The 27,576-nt window shown below is 38.8% G+C and overlaps 2 protein-coding genes and 1 long non-coding RNA gene across 4 annotated transcripts; 2 read left to right on the forward strand and 1 right to left on the reverse strand.

Annotated features, from left to right (window-relative positions):
- Window positions 1-1,157: 1,157 nt before the first annotated feature.
- On the reverse strand, window positions 1,158-9,856 carry znf276 (zinc finger protein 276). 2 transcript variants are annotated; one of them, XM_061721280.1, is made up of 12 exons: window positions 9,730-9,856; window positions 8,436-8,731; window positions 7,056-7,368; window positions 6,928-6,974; window positions 6,409-6,840; window positions 5,255-5,336; window positions 4,537-4,608; window positions 4,089-4,208; window positions 3,825-3,900; window positions 3,340-3,457; window positions 2,631-2,730; window positions 1,158-1,917 (listed from the first exon to the last, which is right to left on the reverse strand). In XM_061721280.1, the coding sequence occupies exons 2-12, from the start codon at window positions 8,680-8,682 to the stop codon at window positions 1,653-1,655; spliced, it is 1,872 nt and encodes a 623-aa protein (XP_061577264.1). In that variant the 5' UTR covers window positions 8,683-8,731; window positions 9,730-9,856; the 3' UTR covers window positions 1,158-1,652. The 2 variants fall into 2 exon arrangements, with proteins under 2 accessions (XP_061577264.1, XP_061577265.1); XM_061721281.1 differs by lacking the exon at window positions 4,537-4,608.
- Window positions 9,857-12,565: 2,709 nt separating this feature from the next.
- On the forward strand, window positions 12,566-14,475 carry LOC133444662 (uncharacterized). Its single transcript, XR_009782728.1, has 3 exons — window positions 12,566-12,677; window positions 12,781-12,895; window positions 13,134-14,475. It is a non-coding gene; the product is annotated as an uncharacterized LOC133444662 (long non-coding RNA).
- A 7,849-nt stretch (window positions 14,476-22,324) lies between these two features.
- On the forward strand, window positions 22,325-24,463 carry LOC133444663 (C-C motif chemokine 3-like 1). Its single transcript, XM_061722533.1, has 3 exons — window positions 22,325-22,455; window positions 22,537-22,663; window positions 23,143-24,463. The coding sequence occupies exons 1-3, from the start codon at window positions 22,392-22,394 to the stop codon at window positions 23,225-23,227; spliced, it is 276 nt and encodes a 91-aa protein (XP_061578517.1). The 5' UTR covers window positions 22,325-22,391; the 3' UTR covers window positions 23,228-24,463.
- The last annotated feature ends 3,113 nt before the right edge of the window (window positions 24,464-27,576 follow it).

Consider the following 27,576-nt stretch of genomic DNA (forward strand, 5'->3'; position numbering starts at 1 on the left):
CTTATGGAGATCATTTGGCACAGCTGTCTGCAGTATGTACAAGTACTTGAAATGTATGAGGCAATATGAATATTTAATTATAGGTATTACAGCTGCATTCCTGTAAGTTCCAGTTTTTAATGCAGGTTAATGACTATTCATGTCATGTATGTGGTACATTTATGGCGCCACTGAGACCTCAACAAACCAGTTTTTCTCTGCTGAGGGTTTAAGGCTGCCATTCGTCAAATCAAGGCATCATCTGTGTTTTTGTCTTCTAATTTCATAACATCAAACCATTTTTTGATAGGTTTATGGTGAATGTTCTATTTTTAGCTCTGTTTATCCATCTGCTGGCTCTGATTTATTATGCTTTCCTGTAAATACTTTTTTCAAGTGGGGACAAAATGTGTGCCTTTTTTTTTTTTTACCTCTTTTGCACAATGTTACAAATGCTGAAACAGTTTTATGAGATGAAGCAAACAATATGTTCCAACATAAGAGTCCAGAAGAAGAAACCTGTTGCAGCCAGGTTTCCTGCAGAGCTTTTATAACATGTAAAAGAATAATATGCGAGTACAGACCTAGACGTGAGCCTGCTGTATTTTGATTTTGTCGAGGAAAAAAAAAAACATTAACTTTTGACTGAAAACAAAATTCTATGCATATTTCCCAGTATAATTGTTCAACAAGTCTCAGTTTTTGTGTTTCTAAACAATCAAATCTTCAGGTCTGCAACTTGCATACAAGAGAAAATATTTGCTTAAAGGGGACCTATTATGAAAAACATGTTTTTTTTTTGCGTTAACATATATAAAGTGGTCTCCCCTCAGCCTGCCAACTCAGAGAAGGAGGAAAGCGACCAGATTCTGCAGTGTCTGTACAGCCGCCCGGATGAGCCATCCAGTGTGATGTGGCTTCTACGAGCCGTTCAGATTCTGCTCCTGTCGTTACGTAACGACGGGCGCGATTTACATAGGTCGGCCTCCGATGCGTGAAACCACGCCCACAACTAACTCCACCGGCCGGAGCTCCTGCCATTTTTTCGTAGCGGTGTATCGCGTCATTCAGGCAGCCAATCAGCACAGTGCCTCATTATCATAGCCGTCACGCCCACTCAGAATCCTGCATTGATAATGAGGTTAGAGAATGGGATGATAAAGACATGGATCAGAGGCTGAATTTTTAATTTATTTAGCAAAAACAATCAAAAGCTTGTTTTTAAGACATTCAAGGCCTGTTTAAAATAGGTATTAGATGCCAGAATAGGTCCCCTTTAAAACTTTCTTTATAGGTTTGTCAGTGTGAAACAGTTTAACGGCATTTCTTCCTAAAAATACAGATTCCAATTGACTTTCTGGCAAAAAAAGGCCTCACTTCGGTTGATCGGTCATCCTCTGCAGCATTTGTAAGCTTTAAAACCAAGGGAAATGTACTTAACTTTGTTTAAAGCTCAGTCAGAAAATATACTAACAAAAATAATTAAGTTTGGAATGAAAGTCAGTTTGTGGTAATGTCTCGAAGGGCACATTCAGTCACTCTCCAGTGAAATGCACTGCGGTACCATGGTGGTGTTTTGTGTGAGACCCTGGAGCCATTCTGGAGATCTGGACCAGTTCCTGCATGGCAGCATTTGCACATCTGCAGGAGAGCTGATCCTGATCTCGCTGATGTCATCTGTCTTGGTCATGTTGGACCACTTCTCCAGTCAGTGTGATGGTGTGCAGGTCTTCGTACGGCTGCTGGCTGCTGTCCCTCTGAGCCTCGGCCTGAATCAGCGGGTGGACCATGGACATGTGGACGTTCAGGTTGTGGGCCTTCTCGAACCGCTTCCTGCACCTCAGACACTCAAACTCCAGGTCCGCCTCAGCCTTGTGTTTGGTCATGTGGTATTTTAGCGATGCTCGCTGGCGACACTGGAATCCACAAACCTCACATCTGAAGGGGGGCAAAAAAAAACAGAAGTATGTTTCCTGTTTTTGCTGCAGAATATGCCTGCTGTTAAATTATCTAGTGCAGTGTTTATCTTAAAGCCACTCTGTGTAGCAATGCCACTTCCGTCGCCTGTCCCTTTTACATTAACTGCCACAGTGTGGCGTTCCAAAGCTGGCCCTGCCAATAACTTGCCACTTAATCATGGCTCAGGACTAATGTAAACAGGACTGGCGCAGGGTGGCGCGTTGCGGGTGGGATTTGCTGATGGCAAAACGAAGAAGTCTGCAAACTCCTCACCCTCAGAGCCGTGGACGTCATAAATCTGCATTTTACAGAACCATGATCTGCAACCGCCTACTAAAATGACAGACCGCAGCTTTGCAAGACACAAAACTTGGGTCATTAACAAACTGAAGAACCTCAAAAAGAAGTTATTTGGGTTCAACAGCAGGAGTGGCAGAGGGAGACCGCTGGTCGTATTTGTGAAATGCCCAGCGTGCGTTAAACATGCGTTCCTTATCCATAGATAATAGCTGGATAAAAACTAAAAATGTCTTGTGGCTTTTTTGTCAACTTAACACATCGACATGTCAGAACAGATAACACATTATTTGATGCTTTTATCAGTTTTACATAATAATCAATAGAAATTCAACACATGTTGAACTACGGCTCTTGAGCTACAGATGTGTCAAAGCTGCATATTGGAGAATTACTGGAGTGGCTTTGCTCCTGAATGTCGCATCTGGTGGACTGACAGGTGTTTCCTCTGTTTGAAGGTTTGACCGCACTGGTCACAAATGTAGTTCCTCTCCTCTGGAAACACACAGACATAACAAACATCACGACACGGCAAAATGAAAGCTGACACCCTGCTTCTGGTGCCACCTTGTTTTAATCCTGAATATGTATATCTAACGTGACAAGCCTATCCAAAGAGGACATTTAAACTTAGAGGAATTAAATGCATTTAACCTTTACAGCTACATAAATGCAGGAAATGTTAGAAGAAAACCAAAATTCAATTATATTAACATGCCTTTAACCATGTTGGTTGTAGCACAGGCAAGACCAGGAAGCACACCCTCTTTTTCAGATGAAAAAAATGCTTAAAATATGAAAATGCCTCACTGGATTTGGAGAATAAATATACAGAAAATATGCCCAATTTGAAATGGCTCTGCTTTCTGCTTAAATAAATATGGTGAGGTTTATGGAAACAATCCCAACCTCAGTGGACACCATCACTAGGTTAACCTAGATCTTCTTGTCATAGTTCATGCTAACTTGGCCTACATCTTATATCTGTATATAAACCATAAATTAATAGAGGCAGTGAATAATCCAACTCTGTGATACTAGTTATCCAGGATTACTGAGGTGACTAAGTGAAATAACAAACCAGCCTCTCTGTGTGAGCCTCACCTGTGTGGATGAGCTTTATGTGTCGCTGCAGGTAGCGATCGATCATGAAAACCTTGTTGCAGCCTGGGTGAGGACACGGCCGCTCCCTCATGTCCTCATGATGCTCTTTGATGTGCTTCTAAAAACCATCCCACAAAAACAAAGCATGGCATTACACAGAGTGGTCTGGTTGCAGCAATAAAAGGGTCTTTCCATGCTCTTCATTTAAGAGTCCTCGTTCATTAGGTTTCGCCTGGTACAGCAATGAAAAAGACACTTCTGTATCGTTATGTGTTTACAATAAGAAATGCCGGCTGCTGCAATATTTGGTAAGAAAACAACTTTCTCCTCTCTCAAGATGCATCACTAATCGATTGACAATGATACAGAACTGTTACTGGGTCTGATCCAGTGAGAATGATGGTACTTTAACGTAAGAGTAACCAATATGCTTATTCAGATAAGACATTAAACCAGTTTATAAAAGTTAAATAGTAAATCCTGACCTTCAAACCATCGGGAGCTCTGTAGACTGCTGTACAGCCCTGATATGGACACTTGTAGATGTTGGGAAGCTCCTCTCTTAAAAAAAAAAAAAGAAGACAAGTAGTTTGTTCATCTTTTCCAAACAAACACACATCAGTTAGCTGGAAAATAAACAGTTTGTCAGCTAAACTATGCATGTAAGTATTTACAATACGGGTGTACTGATGAGGTTGTGTATTAGAAGAAATTAAGGCCTCATGTGTAAACGTCCATCTAATACTCACCCTTTCGGCTTGAACTTGTTTTTCCAGCCTGGTTTGGGTCCAGGTTTCTTTCTGATTTTAGGCTCCTCTTGTGACTTGGGGCTTTGTCTTCTCTTGTTGGGAAGGTTCACCCTGCGACCTCTAGGAGGAAAAGTAGATGATCCAGTCAGTACGGCAGAGAAAAAAAAAAAAAAACACACAAACCAATGAAGAATGAATCACAAAAACTTAATACAGATCAATTATGTCGTTCACTGATTTGCATTTGAGCAGATTTAAATCTCAAACACTCAAATTAAATCCACATCAGGTTGTGTTGTTAAATTTAAACATTGATCTGTAATGACCACCACATCCTTCCATCGCAGCCTTTGACACCATGTGATCGGAGTAGATGAGGTACTTCTGAGTTCACCCAAACTTTATTTTAGACCTGCAACCACTTTCAGGAGACAGCTTCTCCACCCACCTCTTGTCCTGCTTAAACAGCTCTTCGTCTGATAGGCTTCCTTTTCTACTCTCCTCATCCTCAGAGATGACCCTGAACACACACACGTTTATGGTTATTCTACATGTGTTTTTAAATCAATCACACTTTAAACCTCTGCTGAGAAGAACCCAAAGCTGCAAAAGCTGAACTAAAAGTTTTTGGTTTTAAAAAAAGAAAAAAGACAGAATGAACCACAAGACAAGGAGGAATTAAAGTTAACTACGAGCAACTGTCCTTCAGTGTTTTCACTTCATTGTCTACTGCTGCAGTACAGACAATCACTACATATCTGAGGTAATTGAACAGCAGTTTTATTAAATTATGCAAGTTCTTTTATAGATTAACCTATAATGCCTGCACACAGATACATAAAAAGGCCAAAAATAATAATTAGTCATACAAATAGGAATAGTTGTGATTTCTATGGTAATTGTGACAATAACCAGGACCAGCCCAGGATGGACCCGCGGTCACAGAGCCCCCACCTCCCCTATGCTGCATCACTGATAAGCAGAGGCCCAAGTAGGAGCCCGGAGAGAAGGACCGCGTTAACCCTGACCCTCCCCAAGCCCCCACAGTACCACAGCGCCCACATCCACGGCAACAACGCCACCAAGGGCAACCAACCCATCATACTCACACCCCTCACAGCAGCAGTAGCAGCAGCAGCGCATAAAGGATAAAGTGTGTGACTTACCTGTCGGATAGATCACTGTCAGCAGTCCTGTCCTCCAGCTTGGCCAGAGCTGGAGAAATTGTCCCTTCATGACCGGCATTATCTGGAAGGGGAGGGGAAAAAAATTACTTCTTAAAAAAATAAACCTATGCAAGTCAGGTGCTTCTACAGATGCATTATGAGACAAACAGTTAAGTAGTCTTCTTCTTCTTATCTATTACTTCTTAGTTTTGTCTTCTCAGTGTCTCAAGTGTTCAAGTGGAGCCATTTCTGAGAAAACCTGATATTTAGCAGAAAAGGACAAAAATATTTCCACTTAAGTCACAGGTCTTTTCCTCATAATTATTATAAATAAAAAAATATTGTTATGATTAAAGAAAAACAACACATTCCATACAAAATTCTTCTGCAACTGAAAAACAGATATACACTCCAGACATTTTTTTTGTATTAATGCAAACTCAGTCAACTTCTTTTCATTCATTTTAAGTCCAACAATTGGACTGTGTAAACCAATCAAATTAAACTGAAACTGCATCCATCATTTCAAAACGTGTCAAAATAACTTTTTTCTTGGGTATGTTGCTGTTGGGATCATTGGGAGTCAAAACTAAAATCTATTAATTACACAGCTCTGTTGGCTGTACCGTAGTCCATATATGTGTGCTGTCTGCCTGAACAACAACAAAACAATAAAGTAAAATGTAGTTAAAATGAGTAATTTGTCAAAGTCACCCAAGTTAAGACCAAGATGGGACAGGAATATATGGTGGCCAGAGTTGTAAACATGAAGCAGTGGCATTACTATGGCTGGCATCTAATAAGAGTCGCCACAAATGTAAATTAAACATGTTATATTCTGTCCACACAAAACCATACGTCTATACCTGCTTGTTCTATAATTGATCTGTGCAGTTTTTAATCAAAACCAAAGTCCTACACATCCTTGTAGGTCTTGCAGGTCAGAGTCAGACCCAGAAATAAAACTGTACGAGATATTAACTCTTTTTTACCTACAGTATTCACTTCACATGATGCACACTACCTCAGAAAGCAAAGATTCCTGAATGGCAACCCAATACCGAGCTGTACCAGAAGTAAACTCATAACAGACAAGTCCACATGGATGATGCTGCTTCCACCTTCTGACGAGCTCATGATGTGCTCAGTCTCACCTTCACTGCAGCCAGTCCAGTCATCCAGCGCTGAGGTCTGCGTCTGTGCGGCGACTGCTGGTCGATGTCGGTGGACCACAGCGTTTACAGTACCTGCTGAGGTCTTTCCATTTGCACCAAGCTGCTCTTCCTCATCGTCCTCATCCTCCTGTGCCCGTTCCTCCTCTGACATTAGTCCTTCACCATTGCCACTCCTTAAATCTCCACTACTGAAGTTCACTGTGGGGCTTGGGTAGGAAGAAGTAGTGCACCGAGTGTCCATGATGTATCTGTGACCGTCTACGCAACCCCACACAGCCTTAACGGAGCCCCAGCACTCGCCCTCCAGCACCTCCTTCAAGTCGGGGCAGGAGTGGCAGGTCTCTCCATGGTGGTGCGCCCAGGACACCAGACTGTGGAGGCACTTAGGGTCAGAAGTGAAGAATGGTGGTGCTGAAACAATACAGAAGTATTAGTAAAGAAGGAAAGCAAGCATTCGACTGTTGTGAGCAAAAATAACTAAGGAACATTAATGTTTACTTCTTGAACTGAAGTTCGTAGATGTTTCTGGACATGTTGCATTCTTTCTGTAAAGTAAACATAATTAATTCAGTCAATGAGGACTTTCTTTATTCACACAAAGTTAAATCTTTTTTTAGCTGACCCACCGGCTTTTAAGGTTCTCTTTTCCCACAGGTGGGATGTTTACTCTCTGCAGAAAGCGGATCAGGATGCTGTGGCACTTGTAGAACTTTGCGTGGCATTTTTTGCAGATAAACTCCGATAGCTGGGGATCACGGTCCAGCTGGACCCCCACCAAGCGCTGGAAGTCTGTTTGGAACAGAAGGGCTGATTGGGAGGCAGCATCCGCCTCACCAACAATCTCCATGGCATCCTGAGGCCATTTGTCGAAGGCGTGCCGCAGACTGCGGGGCGAGAACTTCCCATGGCAGAGGCGACAGATGGCAGTGGATATTCTACCTGCGTCAGACATAGCAAGCTTTAATTTTTTGGAGGTTATCTTTAGTTCTTATTGACTTTCCCATCATGAATTCCAAACAAATACTTTTGAGAGACTGTATGAACACCAGATATTTATTTTTTGTTTCTTCCTCAACTTCATTTTCATCTATTAATAGCCATTTTTACATTTCACTAGATTCTTTGTTGAGTTGTTGCATTTCATTTCAGCTTCATATCTTGGCTCATACAGTTTGGCAATAACAAATCTGCCAGCCAGAAATTTATGTCCATTATAATATTATGTACCTTTTAAATACAATGCTTTAAAGCAGCACACAATACTTTTTTTCGTGCAAAAAAATAAGCTTCAATATCATTTAAAATTATTTTTGCAGAAGTGTTGTCTATCTGTTGTAAGGCGAAAACCAGCCAAAACAACTTTAGATTTGCTTACAAAAATATGTCAAACAAACATTAGCAATAGTGAAGGCAGAGCATTGAGCTACTGTGGACACCATGGCAGAAGCGATTCAGAGACTCAAGTAATGACAGAAGAGCAAACAAGTCACTGAATAAGAGACTAAACAAGAGTAATCTTGGATACCATCCCAAAATGTATGTGTCCATGGGGGTGAGGGGTGGGAGCAACTGAAAAAAATGACAAAAGTTCCTTTGTGCCACTTAAAAAAAAAATCTCAAAAAAAGACAATCAGCTCCTTCTGTATATTATGTTATTTTCACACATGCACTGCAGTTTGGATTTTTTCTTTGCAGGGCGAGTTCATGAGTACTTGTAGCAGGTAATCTGCAGTGTCTTCACTGGTGAGAGATGCTGCATACCGTAGTCTACTTTCCTTCAACTCAATGACATTGTATAAACCTTAAAAAAATGTGGTATTGATAATACCAGTCATCAGTGAGATTCAATCACCATTCTCAAATAGCTGTTTAAAAAAAAAAAAAAAAAAAGTATGCCATGATTTCCAGAGCCTCCAGTGACTCTAGAAAGACCTTCCTACCTTGCTTCTCCTTTCTCCTTTCAGTCAACTGCATATATGAACAGCAACTGAATCTGTGTCACTTACCTGAAGATCTGGATATGTTCTCTAGATTCTTCTGTGCATCATCGCCTGTCACGCTGAAGTCTGAGTTAGCAGCCTTGTCTGTTACTGCACTGTCATGACAGAACCTGTCCGTGGTCCAGGCATCAGTCTTTCGGGGTCTCCCTCTGTTGCGAGATGGCCTCTTCTCCTCACTTACGTCTCCTGCCTTCTGCACGCTGTCAGTCTGCTGAGATTCTGTTGTCCTTGGGTACCTGCTTCTCTTCTTCATGGTTTATTTTGTGGCTGGACTGCAAGTAGCCAATCTTGTGAATGGGGCCCTGTAAAAAAGCAAATGAGTTTGACCTTTCACACGATAAGATTTTTTTCCCCTTAATTATTCTTCTTTAAATTTGCCTTACTTTATCTAGAGTTTATTGCAAATACAGATTTGTAACTACACTGCTCCTAGTGTAACTAGTGATGGGTTAAAAGCAGAGGACAAATGTTGGTGTATTTCCATGTATACTGACGAATAAATAGATTATTATTATTATTATTATTATTATTATTATTATTATTACTACTATTACTACTACTACTGTCCTTTAGACGCTTTTATCCAAAGTGACTTACATCTGAGAGAAGAAACACGCCATTAACTGATGGATAATTTAGCTTTTATGTATACTTTTTTTCCCCTTGTGTGTGTGTGTGTGTGTGTGTGTGTGTGTGTGTGTGTGTGTGTGTGTGTGTGTGTGTGTGTGTGTGTGTGTGTGTGTGTGTGTGTGTGTGTGTGTGTAGTGGGGGGTGTGGTCTCTCCATAGAGTGTTTATAAGATGCAATGCTGGAATATATTCTGAGATAAACTATTTATTTGATCTAACAGACAAAGAAAATAAAACATTCAACTATTGGAGACCTCATTTAAATGTAACATTAACCAGTATTATTCAGAAATAACTGATATAATAATGAACACTGCCGCATACACAAACAAAAACCACACTTAAAAGTATGTATTATATTGAAACCCTGGGGAGCTGGTACTCTCAGTATAAACCCAGTATAAACTATCAAAGTGCTTTTAAACCACAGGACGTTAATTTACTTGTTTAGTTAAAGGTTGAAAAACTGTCCCACCACTCTTCATTCATCTTACCATACACACACAAAAAAAACGTGAAGGAGCTTTCAAAATCCAAACACATGAAAGTTTCGAGCGTTAAATGCAAAAACATGACGTTAGCGGGTTAGCTCCAGTGAGCCTGCTAACTCGTGAGTAATAACGCTGGAATGCAAAATACACCAATTTATTCAGTCTGCAGGCACAACTTACCCCGATGATGTGAAAATCCTAGCAACTACAGAACATGTTTTCTGCAAGGTGATAAATGTGTTACATTAACCGGCAGATCAGCGCTTTGACTGAAAACTGAGATTGTGTGGTTGTAAACATTGGAGCCGGAAACGCCACAGCCGGAAGTACAGGAAATGACGTCACAGGGCGCGACCTTTCGAACACGTTTTTTTATTTTGTTATATTTTTTTTACTTTGTTTATGTATTTTTTTTAACTTTATTTAACAAGAACAATGACAAACTCAGATGTTAACATAAGTACATCAAATCTTTTATTTTAATCTCTTTCTAAAATGTGTATATATAGTATAGTAGTATAAGTATATTATATATAGTATATTTATACTACTATAAATAGTGGTGTAGGTATATTAAAAATTATAAAGTCGTTGCAAACTATTTTGCTCAAAAGTGGATAAAGATCTGTTGATAGTAGCGAATATTGTTACTTAAGATGTGGATGGTTTTGGTTGGTTACTTAATCTTTTATTTTTGTTTCAATTTATTATTTCAGGAATTCTAGTGAATGTTTTTCACCCTTTTTGAGTTGTATTATTGTTCTTTTGTATGTCTATGTGTGGACCCCAGGAAGAATAGTCTTCCCATGGTGAAGACTAATGGGGATCCTTTTTAAATAAACAAATAAACAAATAAAATGTCGATGCTATTTGCCTTAAAATGCCTTACTGTTTTTGTTATTAATTTTATTTATGTTTACCTTATTGTTTGTTTGTATGTCTCTTGTTCATGATATCTCCCAAAATATGTACTATTTTCTTATTTTATATTGTATTTCCTCCACAAGCAGTTTGTATAAATGTGTGTTTCTGTTAACATAAATTTTGTTCAATAAAAAAAACTAAAACAACAGATTGAGAGAACAATCCCACCTCCTATAAAATTGAGATTGCATAAAGGGAAAGGAAGAACATAAATAAATAGATATAAAATAAATAAAGAAATAAAGAAAGAAAGAATGGGGGAAAAATAAATAAACGAATGAATGAAAAATTAGTACTTAAATAATAAATAATACAAGGGGTTCAGGATAAATTGAAAGTTTTAATCAGAGTATAAAATTCGACTGCGAGGGGAGTATTTCAAATGCGGAGTTATTATTATGGGCATGCCAACATAATGGCAGGCCCATATTGCTACAGTGCGAAGCAGTACAGACTTTCACTAGCAAAAAAAAAAAAAAAAGGAAACACCCCCAGGGGGTGCATGTCTAGAACCTCCCTGAAAAAGACTGGCTTAAAAAAAACGCATAAAAATGTAGAAAAACGTATTATTATTATTATTATTATTATTATTATTATTATTATTATTATTAATAATAATAATAATAATAATAATAATATTGTTGCTGTTGTTGTTGTTGTGGTTGTGGTTGTTGTTGTTGTTATTATTAATATTGTTGTTATTATTAGTCCTCCTTTTGCATCAACACACTGATCTGTTTGATGAAGTGACACAATTAATCTACAACTAACAACCGATGCGTTCGCTGAGTCTCTTCTTTTCGAGTCCATTGCAATCTCAGATGTGGTTCTGCCAGTATCTGGTGCAGGTCACAGCTGTTGGGGTGGGTTCTGCCAGGTCCCGGGGGCGGAGGGGGAGGCACTGGAGGGCATCATAACAGTAAAGTAGGTGGGACATTGTTCAGTCAGGAATTGTTCATTGTTCGAGGCGTTCAGTCAGAGTGATTCCTCTCTCTGCTAAATTTGATCGTATGTAAGAGATTTCTATCTTCATGGGATTCAGAGTTTAAAGAGGCAGAATTAATACTGATTCCACCAGTTTTGGTTTACATCATTATACACCCATGGGTAAAAGTTTTGAGAATGACACATCTGACAAAATGGGCTTAAAACATTGTAGAACCAAACGTGTGTGTATGTGTCTGTATTTTTAAAATTCACCACCACTTTTTTGAGCTTCAAGAAATAATAAATCTTAATGCTTTATGTTCCATTGGGTCCATTTGTAGAGCTACTACCTGTGATAGATTGTAAAAAATATTAATTTCAAAAATTGAAACAGATGCAGGAAGTTTAAACGCAAAACAAAAACCCTGAGTTTTGTGTCGCAATCAGGATTGGATCAGGTTTTAACTTCCCTAAGCAAAACAGAACCAGACCCACACAGCCTATTTCCCAACAAGGCTCAAAAAGCTATGCTTTCAACATACTTTTCCCTTACACAGAAACCCCAGGAGTTTAATAAACATCCCACTTTCCCAATACACTCATGTATTTATGAAACTGTACAGGAAGGAATAATTTGGTATTTTCACGTAATAAACCACCTATTTTACACCTAAATGAGAAAATCTGCAATACCGTCATATCTATACGCTATGAGTACATCAGGGAAGCTTACGGTAGATTAGGTTGGAAAGGAACTGTAACTGGTTTTAAAACTGTATGTAAGAAAGATTAGTTCTTTAAGTAACTTTTAAAACTTTACTTTACTTACTTTAAGTAACAATATATTAAAACAAAGAAATTCCAACAGACTCTTTAGTATTCTGTTTTTAGTTCGTTGTACTAGATCTACTTCAACTAGATTTCTCTACACAATCTTTCGACATACTTCCCTTTCCCCTTGAGATGCAGATAAGATAAATTATGAGATGAAGTATTTACTTTTTCTAAGTACCAGCTGTTCAGTTTTGTTTTTCTTCTAACTCTCTCTCTCTTCTTTTTTTTGGTGGAGTTTGGCTGTATTTCCACAGTCAGAGGATTTCCGCATTGTGATTGGTTAATTATGAAAGGAGAAACTGACATCACAAATTACTTTGAGCAGGATTTATATAAGATACAGGATCAAGTTACAGTCATAGAAGAAAAACTTTACTGAGAGAGCACCATGAGGAGTTTGTGCTTGACTCTGGGGCTGCTGCTGCTGCTCTCCATCTACTGCTGTAATGCCATTCATAGCAGATGTCTGCTCATTGACAATTTTTTGTTTATATTCTCCCCGCTTTCATGTTGATAATTCATTTCTTTCTTTTACTGCTCCTACAGCTGGACAGATGATTGGTTCACTGTGCTGCTTCAATGTTCAAGATCGCCGTCTGCCAATAAGACTTGTGGCTGGAATAAAGAGGACCCACAACTCTTGCCCACGGAAAGCATTCATGTGAGTTGGTACTTCATTTGCACTGTTTTCTTTTTTCCTTTTTAATGTAACTTGTGATTAATTTAAGAATGGGAAGATAAGTGTCCAATGACCTGCTGGCAGAGTATATAAGTAGTAGCACTTATACATGTTTTTTCATCCATCATTTTGCTATTAGAGACAGATATGATTATGTTTCACACATGTCACTAAAGATTACAATGTGAATAAATATGTTTTTTGTGTGGGTGTGGTGCAGAGTCGAGACTACTACTGGAAAACACATCTGCTACAGTGAGACTTCTCGATGGATTCAACGAATCTTACCTAAATTCATCAAAACTGAAGACGGTGGTCAGCCACATACCCTGATAACATTGGGTGAAGACTAAAATAATCAATCAATGAACACAACAAAAACTTACTGAAAATTATGTTAATTCTTTTCAGCCTTGTTTATTGTTCAGTATTGGTAACTGTGTACGTTATATTATTCTGAGTAAAATGTAAATTGTATTTTTGCATCAAGTTTTTCTTTCCTCATAAGTGTAAGAATGTTTAATGACCATAAGCAGTGAAATAATTAGGTTTATACAAGTAACAGCAAATTAGATCTACTTAAAAAAAAAAAAGTTTCCTTCGCTCGATGTTCAGTTTACATATTTGTACTGAAAAAATAACCGAGATTAATAGTGGAAATTATTTCCCTACAGTCGGTGATGTTACTTATACATTTTAAGCTAAAAGATATGACTTCATCCTTAAATTTAAAAAATGTAAATGTGATTGATCTTTGCTGGTTATGAAAAACATGATTTTAAAATGTTCCAGTCAGCTTGTCGAGACATCCAGAATCAACTTTCTTTGTCTCGGGTTTAGTCCCTGATGAAGTGAACTCTGTACTTGTCACATGCAGATATTTGGCCAGGAATCCAAAAGTCATGTTTTGTTTCCTTCACAGAGCCATTCATTACAAGAGCCATTTGTAAATGCCCTCACAATTGAGAAATTGAAACACCACCAGCATTTCATACAGCTGACACAAGTACGACAACAGAAACACGCAAGATAAACATTAGGATATTAAAGTCTTTTTTTTCAGTTTTTTCAGTTTTCAGAGTTGATAATAATGCCTTTTATGACATGATAGATACTGAACATATCAATACAAAGGCATCATCTTCGTTGTATTTTGCTGTCAAAAGAATTTTATTTTCAAAAAGGTCAAACCAATGCCACATTTATAGACACAGTTGATTTATGTTGAGAATAAAAAATTTGAATCTATGTTAAACAGTTAAGAACTAAATGAGACTGCAGACAAGATCTTTCATTACAGAGACTCATTTTTCCCTGGATTGTGCTACAAAGAAATGCAACCTCTTTGGCTTTCCAGACAGACTGTAATTTCTCAGCATGCAGGGCGTGTCCCAGCAGGGAGGACTCATCATTCCAGGGAAACATCAAATTAGTGGACAAAGGTTTTGAATACTGAATGTTGACTTTATTGCTTAACCATTATATCAACATATTCTGCGTTTATAATCAAGTACTTTTCATGCCAAACAAAGTAATAATCAAATAAAAGATGAAAAACTGAAGTTGGTTGTCTCAAATTCTTTTGCTGTGTTTGCAGATCCTGTGATTATTGACCTCCCAACCTCCTTAGAATCTAGTTACTTATTATTATTCCACCACTGTAGAAAAGGTGAGTAATACTTGATTCTAGGATTCTAGGAGTAAATCGTGAGCCCTAATTGTATGGAATTTTACTGACTTCAAAAAAACTTTTTGGCCAATATGCCATAGAATGTCAGTCGCAGTAGTTGAACCTATATTCAAAAAACCCTCTCATGACCAAGACATTTTAGCAAAGTATAGACTAATTTCTAACCTTCCATTTATATCTAAAATTCTAGCCGAATATGTGAGAGAAATGACCTACTTGAAGTTTTTCAGTTTTTCAGTTCAGGGTTCAGAATGCATCATGGTACAGAAACAGCACTGGTTAGAATCACTGATGACATTTATAGCCTCAGATAAGGGACTAGTGTCCATACTGGTTCTACTGGACCTCAATGTTGCTTTTGACACTGTAGCTGACAGCATTTTACTGTCTTATCTACTTATCAGGTTAGAGCATGCTGTTGCGATTAAAGACAGCTCTAGGTTGGTTTAAATTATTTCTTCAGAACAGACAATGGTCTGCTATGGTCCCGCAGGGGTTCAGTGCTAGGGTCAATCTTGTTCAGTTTATACACGCAGCCCTTGGGAAGGTTTACCCAGAGTCATGGAATCAATTGTTTTGCTATACTGATGATACACAGCTCTATTTGTCTATGAAGACAGATAAGACAGACCTGTTAGCCAAACTTCAGGCATGTATTAAGGAAATTAAGGACCGGATGTCCACTAACCTTTTACTGCTAACTTCTGATAAAACAGAGGGTACCTTTTTGGTCCCAAACACCTTTGGAAGGGATGGCTTCCAGTAATACTGTGCAAAACTTGGTATAATTTTTGATCAGGATTTGTCATTTAAACAGCATATTAATAACTGAAGAAATCATAATATAGTTCAATCATACATAGTTTTGTTTTAAATAAACAACACAGAAGTGTATTAAAAGTTTAATACAAGGAGGGATAGCCCTGATGTTTGATGAACTAAACAATAATGAACTTGTAACACACTTTACATTCAAATTAATCTCAAAGTGCTACACTTAGACCATTATTCATTCATACACATTCTCTCCGGTGGTGGTAAGCTACATTTTGTAGCCACAGCTGCCCTGGGGCAGACTGACGGAAGCGTGGCTGCCATATCGCGCCAAACGGCCCCTCCGACCATGGGCGTGGTAGTGGGGGGAAAAGTGGACCTGACTACCCAGGGCCCGAGTAGAGAGAGGGGCCCATGAAAATCCGGATTTTTTTTTTTTTTTTTTTTTGTGATGTTTTTATTTCGAATGAATTGGGCCCTCCAATTAATTGGTGTCATAATTTATTTCAAATATATTGATAACATCAAATGAGAGAATGAACTTAATGTCACAGTTCTCCCAACATATTAGACATTCTGGGCCCCCCCTATGCAAAATGGTTTAGTCCGCCCAACAGCGACCGGCAACAGGTATGGGTCAGACAGTGCGCCCAGATCAGAGACCTGTGTGCAGGACATCATGCTGCCCAAAAAACATAAATCGGGCTATCAGAAAAAGAAATAGAGGAAACAAAAAGAAAGATGGCAGAACGAGGGGAAGGAGCTGCTGACTGCTTTCTTTCCCAAAGGTGAACCAAGTTAGCTTGTCATGCAAAGTCCAATTAAAGTTAACATAGTCCACTCCAGACAGCTGCTGCTTATACAGGCCCGGTTCTACTAGGGTGCATAAGCATGCATTGCACCCTCAGTTTATGTGTTTGCGTGCTCAGTTATAAAGACAAAAAGAAAACTGAGAAATGCGTGCGCGTTAAGCCTCATTTATGGTTCCGCGTTAAATCGACGGCGGTGACGCGCAACGTACGTTCGCGTCGCCGCGTATCCTACGCCGCAAGTTCTGCGTTGGTGCAACGCGGAACCATAAATCAGCAGGACGTCACTGATCTGCAAGACGCTGCTCTGCTGCTCCATTAACACAAAGTAACGATGGATATTCAGAAGTGGTTCAAACACAACCACGCCAGCAAGTTTACAAGACTGTCTCAGAAAATTTGAATATTGTGATAAAGTCCTTTATTTTCTGTAATGCAATTAAAAAAACAAAAATGTCATACATTCTGGATTCATTACAAATCAACTGAAATATTGCAAGCCTTTTATTATTTTAATATTGCTGATTATGGCGTACAGTTTAAGATTAAGATTCCCAGAATTTTTTGAGATAGGATATTTGAGTTTTCTTAAGCTGTAAGCCATGATCAGCAATATTAAAATAATAAAAGGCTTGCAATATTTCAGTTGATTTGTGATGAATCCAGAATGTATGACATTTTTGCATTACAGAAAATAAAATGAAACTCCGTGCTGAGATTTAATGAATGATCCATCTAGCAATATTGCTGCTGCATATATCAACATGTAAATAACATACCAATATCACTGTAGGCTCAAGTGCACACTAGTATAATAATATATTAATTGAGCAATAACGCAATTTATTATTTTTGTCTGGTAAAAAGCCTTAGCATTGCCGTGCAGTGCTGTGCTTAAAAGCTATTGTCAATGTTCAATAAATTCATGATATTACCAAAGCCAATGAATAATCATGTTAAATAACTGTGATCTCACTATCAATCAAAAATGATTGTGATTCAGATTTTTGCCACAGATAGATAAATAGAGAGAGAAAGAGATGGGTGGTGAGAACATAGAAAAACAATTAGCTATTCTTCTCAATCTGGCTGAAAAATGGCTTAAAACATTTTTGCCTCTGCAACTTATTGCAGCCAGATGTACCCTAATGTTTTAGGTATTTGAGCACAAGTAGGCCTCTCTCACGCGCCTCGCGGGCATGGATAGGGGCCCACTGACATTGAGAGTGTACAGGGCCCAGAATTTGGTGCTACACCCCTGCCTCCGACCACCACCAAACATTCATACACATTCAAGCACATTCACACGGGACAAGGTGGGTAAGGTGTCTTGCCCAAGGACACTACGACAGCAACTGGGACGGAGCGGGATTCGAACCGCCGACCTTCCGATCATTGGACGACCCGCTCTGAGCTACTGCCCCCTCACACTCTTAAGACTCTTGTCTTACTTTTTTGTATTTTTTTTGTTTTTACCAAACCTTATTTTTTACTAACCAAATTCTACCAGAATGAACCCATCCCATCCTGTTGCTATACCTGATTCAACCTCCTCAATGTTGTGGGCGCCTGGGGCCTTATTTCAGATGTCACTGCTAGAGAAGATGGATACACCTCGAGGGGTCATCAGGTGATCACAGATCACAGGAATAAATGGTCAGAAAGTAGAATCAAGTTAAAAATACTGGGGAATTATAATGCATAATATGTGAAATAAATTAATATATTTGTTTGGATTTACTGGTTGTACTGGATGTACTGGTTCCTCAGTTTCTTTAATTTAAAATTCAATGTATATGGTTATGTTTTCTTTCATTACATATGTTTGTATCCCATTTGTTTTTTATTCTTCAGGTTTTCCATTGATTTATTTCCCTTATTTTAATTCCACCTAATGGCATCTTTATGCATGCAGTCATTTCGTATTATGTGGAACTTAATGTGGAAAATAATACATGACATATTTTTCACTTCTGAGTCATGGACATGTAATAACATTCAAACACTTCTGTCACTAGTTGGATATAAACAAATCCCTACTCACTCAGGGTCAGACTGTGTTCTTTTCTCTATCCTAAAAAACAGTCTGAAATTCTTATTGATCTGACCACTCCGAGTCCTTTATGTGTACACCTAGGGACACTGGCCCAGATACGGCTGACCCTGTACATACGTGCCTATTGTCAGGCTTCAGTTACAGTTTTCATTGTTTTTTGTTCTTTTCAGAATAGATGATAGATTTGATGTATTGCTTGAACTCACTGAAGAGCGCAATAAAATATAATGTTCTACCTATATAAATGCCAAATTACGAATAGGAAATTTAGCCATGATGAGAAGGAGATCAATTAAGTAAAAACTAGAGTCGTTATGCAAATCCTTCGCAACAAGCACAAGCACTACATCCCTCCAAAATAAAATAAAACCATCATCAATTTTATCCTGGCTCAGATTGCAGAGCTTTAACAGTAGGGCAATACCAAAATAAATGAACAGTAGTTTCACAATAATTATTACAGAAACTGCAAAGTATCTCAAGTAATAATATATATTCTTAATTTAGAAAAAGTAAAACAAAATTTTATATACAAGCTGAAAAACAAAATATAACATGTTAGTTTTGACAGTATATTGACTGATATCTCCAAATCAGTGACAAGTGATGATGTGATACTGCATATGTACGTGTGTAGGTGTTTAAATAGGTCACAGACTTGGTTAGCTGCAAGCATCTAAAAAAACAACCCAACTATGATCTTGTGATCAGTCGCACACACTCACATTTGCATTTAAAAGGAAAACTGAGTCATAATGATTTAAGTGGGAAGTTTACCCTGGAGGAGGCAGACCACTGATATCTGATGTTGCGTTGGTGTTTAGACGAAACAAAAACAACTTCTGGCCTGTGACCAAAGACTATATTGCAATGGAAATCTGGCACCATGTTATTTGTGCGAAAAAGAATAAAATATTTTTAGACATAGAGCTCTGTTTCCGTGCTAAGACAGAGAGATTAAAGACATTCAGCTAAACTTGTCCAATAACAGCATAAAGGCTGGGAAGGAACTATAGCAAAATCATTTGTTACAATTTTTTCCTGAAAGTGTGGAAGAACTTTGCTTTATTATACACTGAACAGAGTAAATTAATTTAACTTGAAGAATGTAATATACAATATATTGTTATTAACCAAGTCAGCAACGTTTTAGCCAAGCATTTCATTATAAATAGACCACTTTGTATAATACAAATAAATAGAAAAACCTGTCTGCATGTATATGGTGGGTTAGTGCCAAGATTGGCAAAAATAATTATTTTTTCAGATGCAATTTAATGTTACAACAGGTGTAAGCTTTCTTATTTGTATTGTATTGTGTCTGTTCTTTGTGCGGCACCTTGTGACATTCCCTTTGTATGTGAAAGGTGCTGTATAAATAACCTTTACTTACTTACTTACTTACTTACTTACTTACTTACTTACTTACTTACTTACTTACTTACTTACTTACTTACTTACTTACTTACTTACTTACTTACTTACTTACTTACTTACTCACTTACTTACTTACTTACTTACTTACTTATGCACATGTGAAAGTGAGGGTGAATTTGTCCTTAACCACTTCTCTGATATAACAAACTTAATTGGGACCTGAGACTGATTATGTCAGAGAAAATTAAAATCACAGTCAGCGAAGCACAGAATAACAGATAAAGATAGAAGACAATGATGGATGTGGTGTGTGTAAATTAGTGTATGGTGGTTGTGTGGGTATGTTGGATGCAGAGCCGCCTGGGAGATTTGCGAGGCCCTGTGCGTAATGGCCGGGGGGGCACTCGCGCGTGAGCGTAGCGAGTGCGCGCGAAATTTTGGGGGTTTTTCAGGTCGGATCGGGTGTCTATATGCGCAATTTTAACTCTCCAATTAGCAAAATACTGGATACCTTCCCCTGCTTCCTCATCATCTGGCCTGCCTCGACGCAGGGCCCCGCGGCTGCTTGAGACCCGGTCGGATCTGTGATTTTTGTAACAAATTTATCAAACGAGCCTTTCAGAGAGGCATTAAACTCTTCCATTTTCTTTAGTTTTTTTTCTTTTTTCATCCCCTGATCGAAATTTCCTGATTCTGTCTCGTTCTCTCGACATTGTGTGACAGATTGTTCCAACTCCACCCGTCTGGATCAGAGCACCTTGTGTCTGCGCTTGGTCTGATCAGTTGTATTGAACAACAGACACGCGGATCATTGCACATATATTTATTGATATGCACAGACTAGTACACATTTAGGTCTGTAATGGAACATGACTGTTGATATTTATAAGGAAAAAAAAAAAAAAAAAAACGGCCCATAGCGCGAGGCCCCTTGGGGCGCGAGGCCCCTTGGGGCGCGAGGCCCCTTGGGGCCCCTTGGGGCCCCTTGGGGCGCGAGGCCCTGTGCGGTCGCACGGTTCGCACACCCCTTGCGGCGGCCCTGGTTGGATGTAACCCTCCAATTCATACCAGAACTGAAGTGGTAGAGTGTTGGAGATCAACATAATCCAGTGGCGTTTATCTCCAACACTACCTCAGCAACGACTCATGACTGCAACCAGTCCTTCAGGCTGAATCACAGTTGTACTGTTGTTTTGCCTCAGGGTCAAGCAGTAGACCTCCCCCAGTGTATTGGATTTCCTCTCCAGCCCATCAGGAGCCATCCGGCCATGGATGCAGGTAAAGGCTGACAGAAAGTGGACACACCCAGGATCCATGGAGGGCACCAGCCAGCGGCACCACAACACACCTGCAGCACTGAGGACACAGCACTACGCCCCCAGTATGCACAAAGCAGAAAGCCAGACTCCTGTTATCTAACTTCTTGAATAAAAAATCTTTAGTTTGTAGCTTGAAGTATTTTTTTTTTATCAGCAGTAAACAGTTGGAGGAGTTGGAGTAGAACTACCTAACCATCTATCCTTACCTCCGTAAGTGGCCGTAGTCATCTGGGAGAGACTCATCTGGAGTCATCTGGAGCAGCGACTCTAGAGTCTCTCCCAGATGACTACACTTTTCACCTTATCTTTAAGGGGAATTCAGCCAACAGCTAAGAACAACCCAAAAATAACATGTTTCACAGAAAATACTGGCAGAAAGTCAATATCTCAATATTCCCAGAATACTTTGCAACCAGTCTCATTACTAACATGTGCATCATTACAACCACCTACTGTACACAGTGTGATGGTGCCTGGGCTGATCCTGTCCCCGGCCTCTGATGAGACACAGGACCATTCACTTGAGACTTGTCATATATTTAGTTGTTGTCATACTGTATGTACAACAATTACAGTTATCACTATCATCCATCCATCCATCCATCCATCCATCCATCCATCCATCCACTCATCCATCCATCCATCCATCCATCCATCCATCCATCCATCCATCCATCCATCCATCCATCTCCATCCATCCATCCATCCATCCATCCATCCATCATCCATCCATCCATCCATCCATCCATCCATCCATCCATCCATCCATCCATCCATCCATCCATCCATCCAAGAAAATGCTGTTAGTCCAAGAAAATGACTGATGTAATTGTAATTGTATCTTGTAGTGTTACCCAATATGACCATAACTCAAACAATCCAATATACTTTCCTTTTCTATCTTAGATTGAATAACAAAATGTATTGCACAGATGGTGGAGAGAGAAATACGGTTACATGAGCCACAGTTTCAGTTAGACTCAAAACCTTTTCAAGAAACAGGAGATCATTTCTATTTGTGAGCTTGTCTCATCAGCAAATAACTATTTCCCACTTTTTTATAATTTCATTAAAAATAATATTATAACCTACTTTTATAATTGTACATGAATAAAATAATCAAACAAATGAAAAAGACTATTGAGAGCTTTCCTTGTGGGTTGTTTCTGCAAACAGTGTAAAGCGCTTCATGGCCTTTCCACTGCAATGAGATCTAGATCAGATAAGTGATGAAGTCTTACTTCCTCTACTGTTATCTATATAATCAATTGAGCATTTCTCTAAACCTGAATGCTGGGGAGGGTTTGGGGGATTTCTGCCCAGAAAAATGGAAACGCTGACACATACTTTTTAGCGCAAAAGGATTTATATAGGATGCACATGAAGGTTACCGTCACAACAGAACGACATCATCCTCCATCCTCCATCATCATCGTGTTATCGTGAGAGCATCATGAAGACCTTCTGCTTGACTCTGGGGCTCCTGCTGCTCACCTTCCTCTGCTGTAATGCTACATGTACGTGAACCCAGCTTCTTTCCTAATTTTATTTGATTCAAGGCTTTTGTCATCAACTTTATCTCCGTAACTTCTTTACAGCTCCTGCAGTGGAAATCAGTACAGTTCCCAGAATGTGCTGCTTCAGTTTTAGTAAGGCAAAATTTCCTCTGAAACGTGTGACTGACATACGGATGACTCACAGCTCCTGTTCACACAAGGCATTCATGTAAGTTTGTGCTTCTTCTTCTTCTTTTTTAAAAAATTTTCTTCAATCGAACTGGTAATGAAATATAAGTACCGGTAAAAAGATTGGTAGCCAATGGCCTTCTGGTGGGTTGACTAATTAATTTAACCTCCATGAAACAAAAACAAAACAAAAAGGTCCCAATTCAAGTCAATCCAAATGTCAAAGATTTTTCCAATTTTTAAATATTTGTTTCTCAAAAAGTATTTACCCATCCCTGAATTTTAAACATAAAAGACTCTTAAACAGATCTCTGATTTTAAATAATTAGTTTTTATATTTTATAATGTTGGTATGATTATCTTTGATAATATTATTTAATAGAAAAATGTGTTGAGCTATTTATACAATACCTATACCAGGTATTGTATAATAAGTAATCTTCTAAACCCATCAAATAAAAAAGCACAGAATACAAGAATGAGGCACAAAAAGTTAATTCATGTCTTTATTCTTAACAGAGTTACAAGTGTTTTGGGACGAAAGATCTGCTACAAACAGGACATGGAGTGGGCCTTGAAGGTCTACAGACAACACCAGCACTAACAGCAGGACTGAAGACCTTATTTTTTCTTGTGTATGTGCAGTACGTGCTTGAAGGTCACATAATTGCCATTGCTGACATTGTTGTCTGATTTTCCTGGTTCAAATGAATGAACTTATTCTTTGTATTAATTAACTACATCTTATTTTGTGGCCAATTTAGCTGTTTGTATGTATTTTGTATTTTCTTAGGAGAATATGTGTTCATCATTACAAATCATTGGTGACTGAGCTAAATCAGATAAATAAAATCAAGATATATTTAACTGCTTATAATCATCTTCTTCATATTGTTACTGATTATTCTGTATACAGTATTTTACTTTCTGACAAGACATTGCTCTTCATTTTAAATTGTTGGTCTCCTGACAGTTCACTGACATAACGCATCACTCAAATCAAAGTACAATTATCTTACATACAAATACATGCGTGTAGTAATTAATAGTGTAAAAGTACGTATTGCTAAAATAACATTGGTAATCCTATAAATAACCACACTGTAGTCATGTTTCAGCCGAACTGTCTAACCTTGATTATTATCACAGGCGTCATTCAGCCTGTTGAAAGAGAGAAATTATAGTTTGGTATCATTGTGTTCACCACACTGAATATAGACAATAGGGAACTAAGGAAAGAGACACCTGAGAGACTCCGAAAGTGTGTGTGTGTGTGTATTGTCAGGATTTCACTCTCACAGACACTGAACAGGATTGTTTTGCAAAATTCTGATGGAAACTGTTGTTTTTTTCCAAATCTACAAGTTGCACAATGTACCAAAGAGAGTCATGTTTGTATTCCTGTAATAGCTAGTTCTCTTGGGCATGAGGTAATGGGTAAAACATGAGGCATTACAGTCTTGCATAAGTTGAACAAGTCATCTTAATGTTTTAAATATTTTGTCTCTCTCTGAAATCATGTACAATAACCTACCAGGAGCCTGTCTACATGATCTACTTCGCATACAAGGGGGTTACCTTTTTGTCAAACTGTTGCATTCAGTACATCTTTTCTTTTTTGAATAGAAATAATAACAGGTTGATTGGTTCCCAAAATAAAAAATGATCAAAATGCGAAAGTTAAAGAGGCTCTGAATGTCGATCACCATAATAACAGCAAGTATATAATGGAAGGGGAAATCACGTCCGTGTCACATAAAGTTACTTTATGCACACTGAGTAATTTTGCAGTTGACTTTCATCAATGTTTAGAAACATAATTAGTAGATTAGATACAGTACATGGGGAGTGATGTGATTAGACAACTGTTTAATTAAGCAGTATAGTCAGGGCTGCAGTGTGCACACAAGCCGGTACTCGAGGGCCAGTCTACTGCACGTTTTAGATGTTTCCCTGCCAACACAACCCTGATAGACAAGGCTGTGTCACCAACAGAGTTGTGTAAACCTTGATGACATGTTGATGACGACCAGTGATTAGAATCAGGTGTGTTGAAGACAGGGAAACATCTAAAACATGCAGTAGACTAGCCCTCGAGTACCGAGTACATCTTAGAGAACAACACAAGCAAGAAATCACGAGGGGCCAGCAGATCAGTGTGGTCCCTGAAGACTCGCTCCCTCCTGATCCTGTCGCTGAGTGTTGCTAACGGACAAAAACCTTAGAAATGTACTCACCCCTTGATGTGTACGCGATGGACTGCATTTTTTCAAGTTAACTTCTCTTTTTGAACATCCGACCGTGAGCTTAGAAAGTGGAAGTATGCGCGTTTTTTGTGCGTTGCACTTTTTGCACAGGAGGCCCCTGATTTTAGGATTCTCTTTCCTTCCCTGCTCCCTATCTCCCGCTCCTGTGTGTATTTAAAGTTCCTTGTCTCTCTCCCCCTCTACAGGTCTCCTCCCCTCACCCTTTAGATTTTTGGCTCTTTAGTGATTTACCTCTAGTGGTATTTCTTTGGTAAAGACTGGTATTTACTTCTGCATCCCAGTATTCTTCATTTGGGCCCTTCTCATGAGTAGAGAAAATAATAAAAAACAAAACTAAATGATCTATTTTGTTTTTCTCGTCTTGTGTTTCTTCTTATTGTATTTCAGCCTCACATTTCAGTTACATTTTCTCTTTGCTGAGGCAAGAAGCATTATCTAGTATCTGATGTTATCTATATCTTTAATCTAAAGCTGCAGAGGTGTTGCACGATGAGTCGTTTTTGGTGTCAATGCGTAGGTGGTGGTGGTGAGTCTCTTAAATTTTTTCGTCTGCCACAAAAAAAAAAAAAAGAAGAGGAACCACAAAAGCCAGCCCTGCAATATTCTTGGAACTGGGCTTGCAAGAAAATGAGAGTACCGGTAAAGACTGCAAGCTGAGGTGATAGAGCAAATGTTTTGGACAGCTGTGACCGATCAACAATAAAGTCAGCCCAACTGTCTCAACTTGAGGGTCTGTGTTACTACAAAAGCATCAATGTTGGTATCAGTATGGATAACTTTAGGTCCTAGGTAGTGGCTGGCTACATGACTAATAGGCCAGGATGTCAGCAAGCACACAGCAGACATCCACACAGACATTTGGAAGCAGCAGTGGGATGATCAGAGGGGGGGACTGCAGGTCAGCACGCAGCTCCCGAAGCTCCGGCCTGCAAACATGCACAAAAGAGAAAAAACGGGGCCAGCACAAGAAACTACAAGAACGATGGACAAAAACGATGGCTATGAGATACTTATAATGAATAAAAAATGGAAGACGAGAAGAGAGGAAGGGTGAGAGGCACCGCCCAGTGGATCATGTCAGTGGCCCCCTGGAACATAGGCCTATAGCAGCATATCTACAACGAAGTTATGATTGAGACTAACTATTATAGTCTTGTTCTATAGCTGCAGCTATGACTACTGACTCTAACAAACTAGAATGTGTTAGAGTTACCCAAATAATATTAAAATTCCTGGATGCAAATTATATCCCAAAATAAAGTTTTGTATTTGTATTCGTGTGTGGGTGTGTGTGTTTTAAGTTTATTCAAAGAGTGACTGTAGAGGGGTATTGCTGTGGGTAGCAGTCTGGGTTGCAGCGGATCTGAAGACACTGTGTTATGAAGATTTGTCCTTGATGCCATTAAGGGTCATAACATGTTCCAGCAACCTTCCCTGTCTGACTTCATTGAAAACTGAATTTAAAAAGAATTTGAATATGTGTAGGCTTTGTAAGTAGGAAAAAAAAAGAAGATGAAAAAAACGTTTAAAATCGTTACTTATATGTGCATGCTCTTAGGGCGGGACTTCAACGTGTATTCTCCCTCTTCGACACGTATATCATTTGGCACAATTTAACATTTAAAGATGCACAATGTAACTTTCAGCTTTTGTTGAGCTCCTTTGGACAAAATTGGTAGTGCTTTACCAGAAAGAACACTACATTTCCCATGAGCACCAGCGCGTACTGCCGGGAAAGTCCTGTCCCCGTTGCGTGCATTTGTTTTGATGAGAGAAGATGGGACGGACTTTCAAAACTACTTTTCTGTTTTCAGCGGTCGCAGGATGGATAGCGAAGAGGTAATGTATCTATTTTTGGCTAAACAATATAATATGACAATGTTGAAAAACACTAAGTTCAACTTGGTTTTATTAAGTTGTTACAGCGAGATAATGCGCCCTACAAACTCATACGCTCTGCACCTTTTTCCTGTCACGTTTTTTAGAGGGACTTCGTCATAAATTAGTAGTCCAACATACTTACTGACAAAATAAAAAAAATACTTTATAACCTGTGAATAACTGAATGCCCATTCCTTATATTTTGCAGATCAGCCCTACACAATTTTACAGTTCTCAGGAAAAATACTAGAACCCAAGACGAGACGAATCCCCTATATGTGAAAACATTCTAATTTTGATTCTTATTGAACATAGAACTCTACATTTACATTTGTATCATAACAATTCTGTTTCTTGTTTTATCCCCATCGGTCGGACATCCCTCCTCGTCTTTCATCTCACGCCAGCGAGTGAACGCCAGGCCAATGTTTATTCATTTTTTTTTTTTGTCCGGGCATTTAGCTTGTTACTCTCCCGCTTTCTTTTTATGCCTCCTCCCATAAAACTTATTTTCTTTGTTTTTTTCGCTGCTTCGGCCATGCGCTCCAAGCCCCGCCCAGCTTTCGTCTCGACTACGAATCGGGAAGGAGGGGGAAGTGACGTATGCCGTAAAGCAGTAAAAGCCGTAAAAATGTTTAGTTTTTTAGTGTGGCAGGGTTCCAACCATGCACCTCAAAGTTACATAGTGCCAGTGAAGGTGATACAGACCCCTCAGACCATGACAGAGGTGTCATTAAACCTGTTGTAAGTTGATGTACCATCACAATGACTCTGGAAATATGATATTAAGGTGGAAAAGTTACAT

Source organism: Cololabis saira, chromosome 5 (genome assembly GCF_033807715.1).
Source record: "Cololabis saira isolate AMF1-May2022 chromosome 5, fColSai1.1, whole genome shotgun sequence".
NCBI lineage: Eukaryota > Metazoa > Chordata > Actinopteri > Beloniformes > Belonidae > Cololabis > Cololabis saira.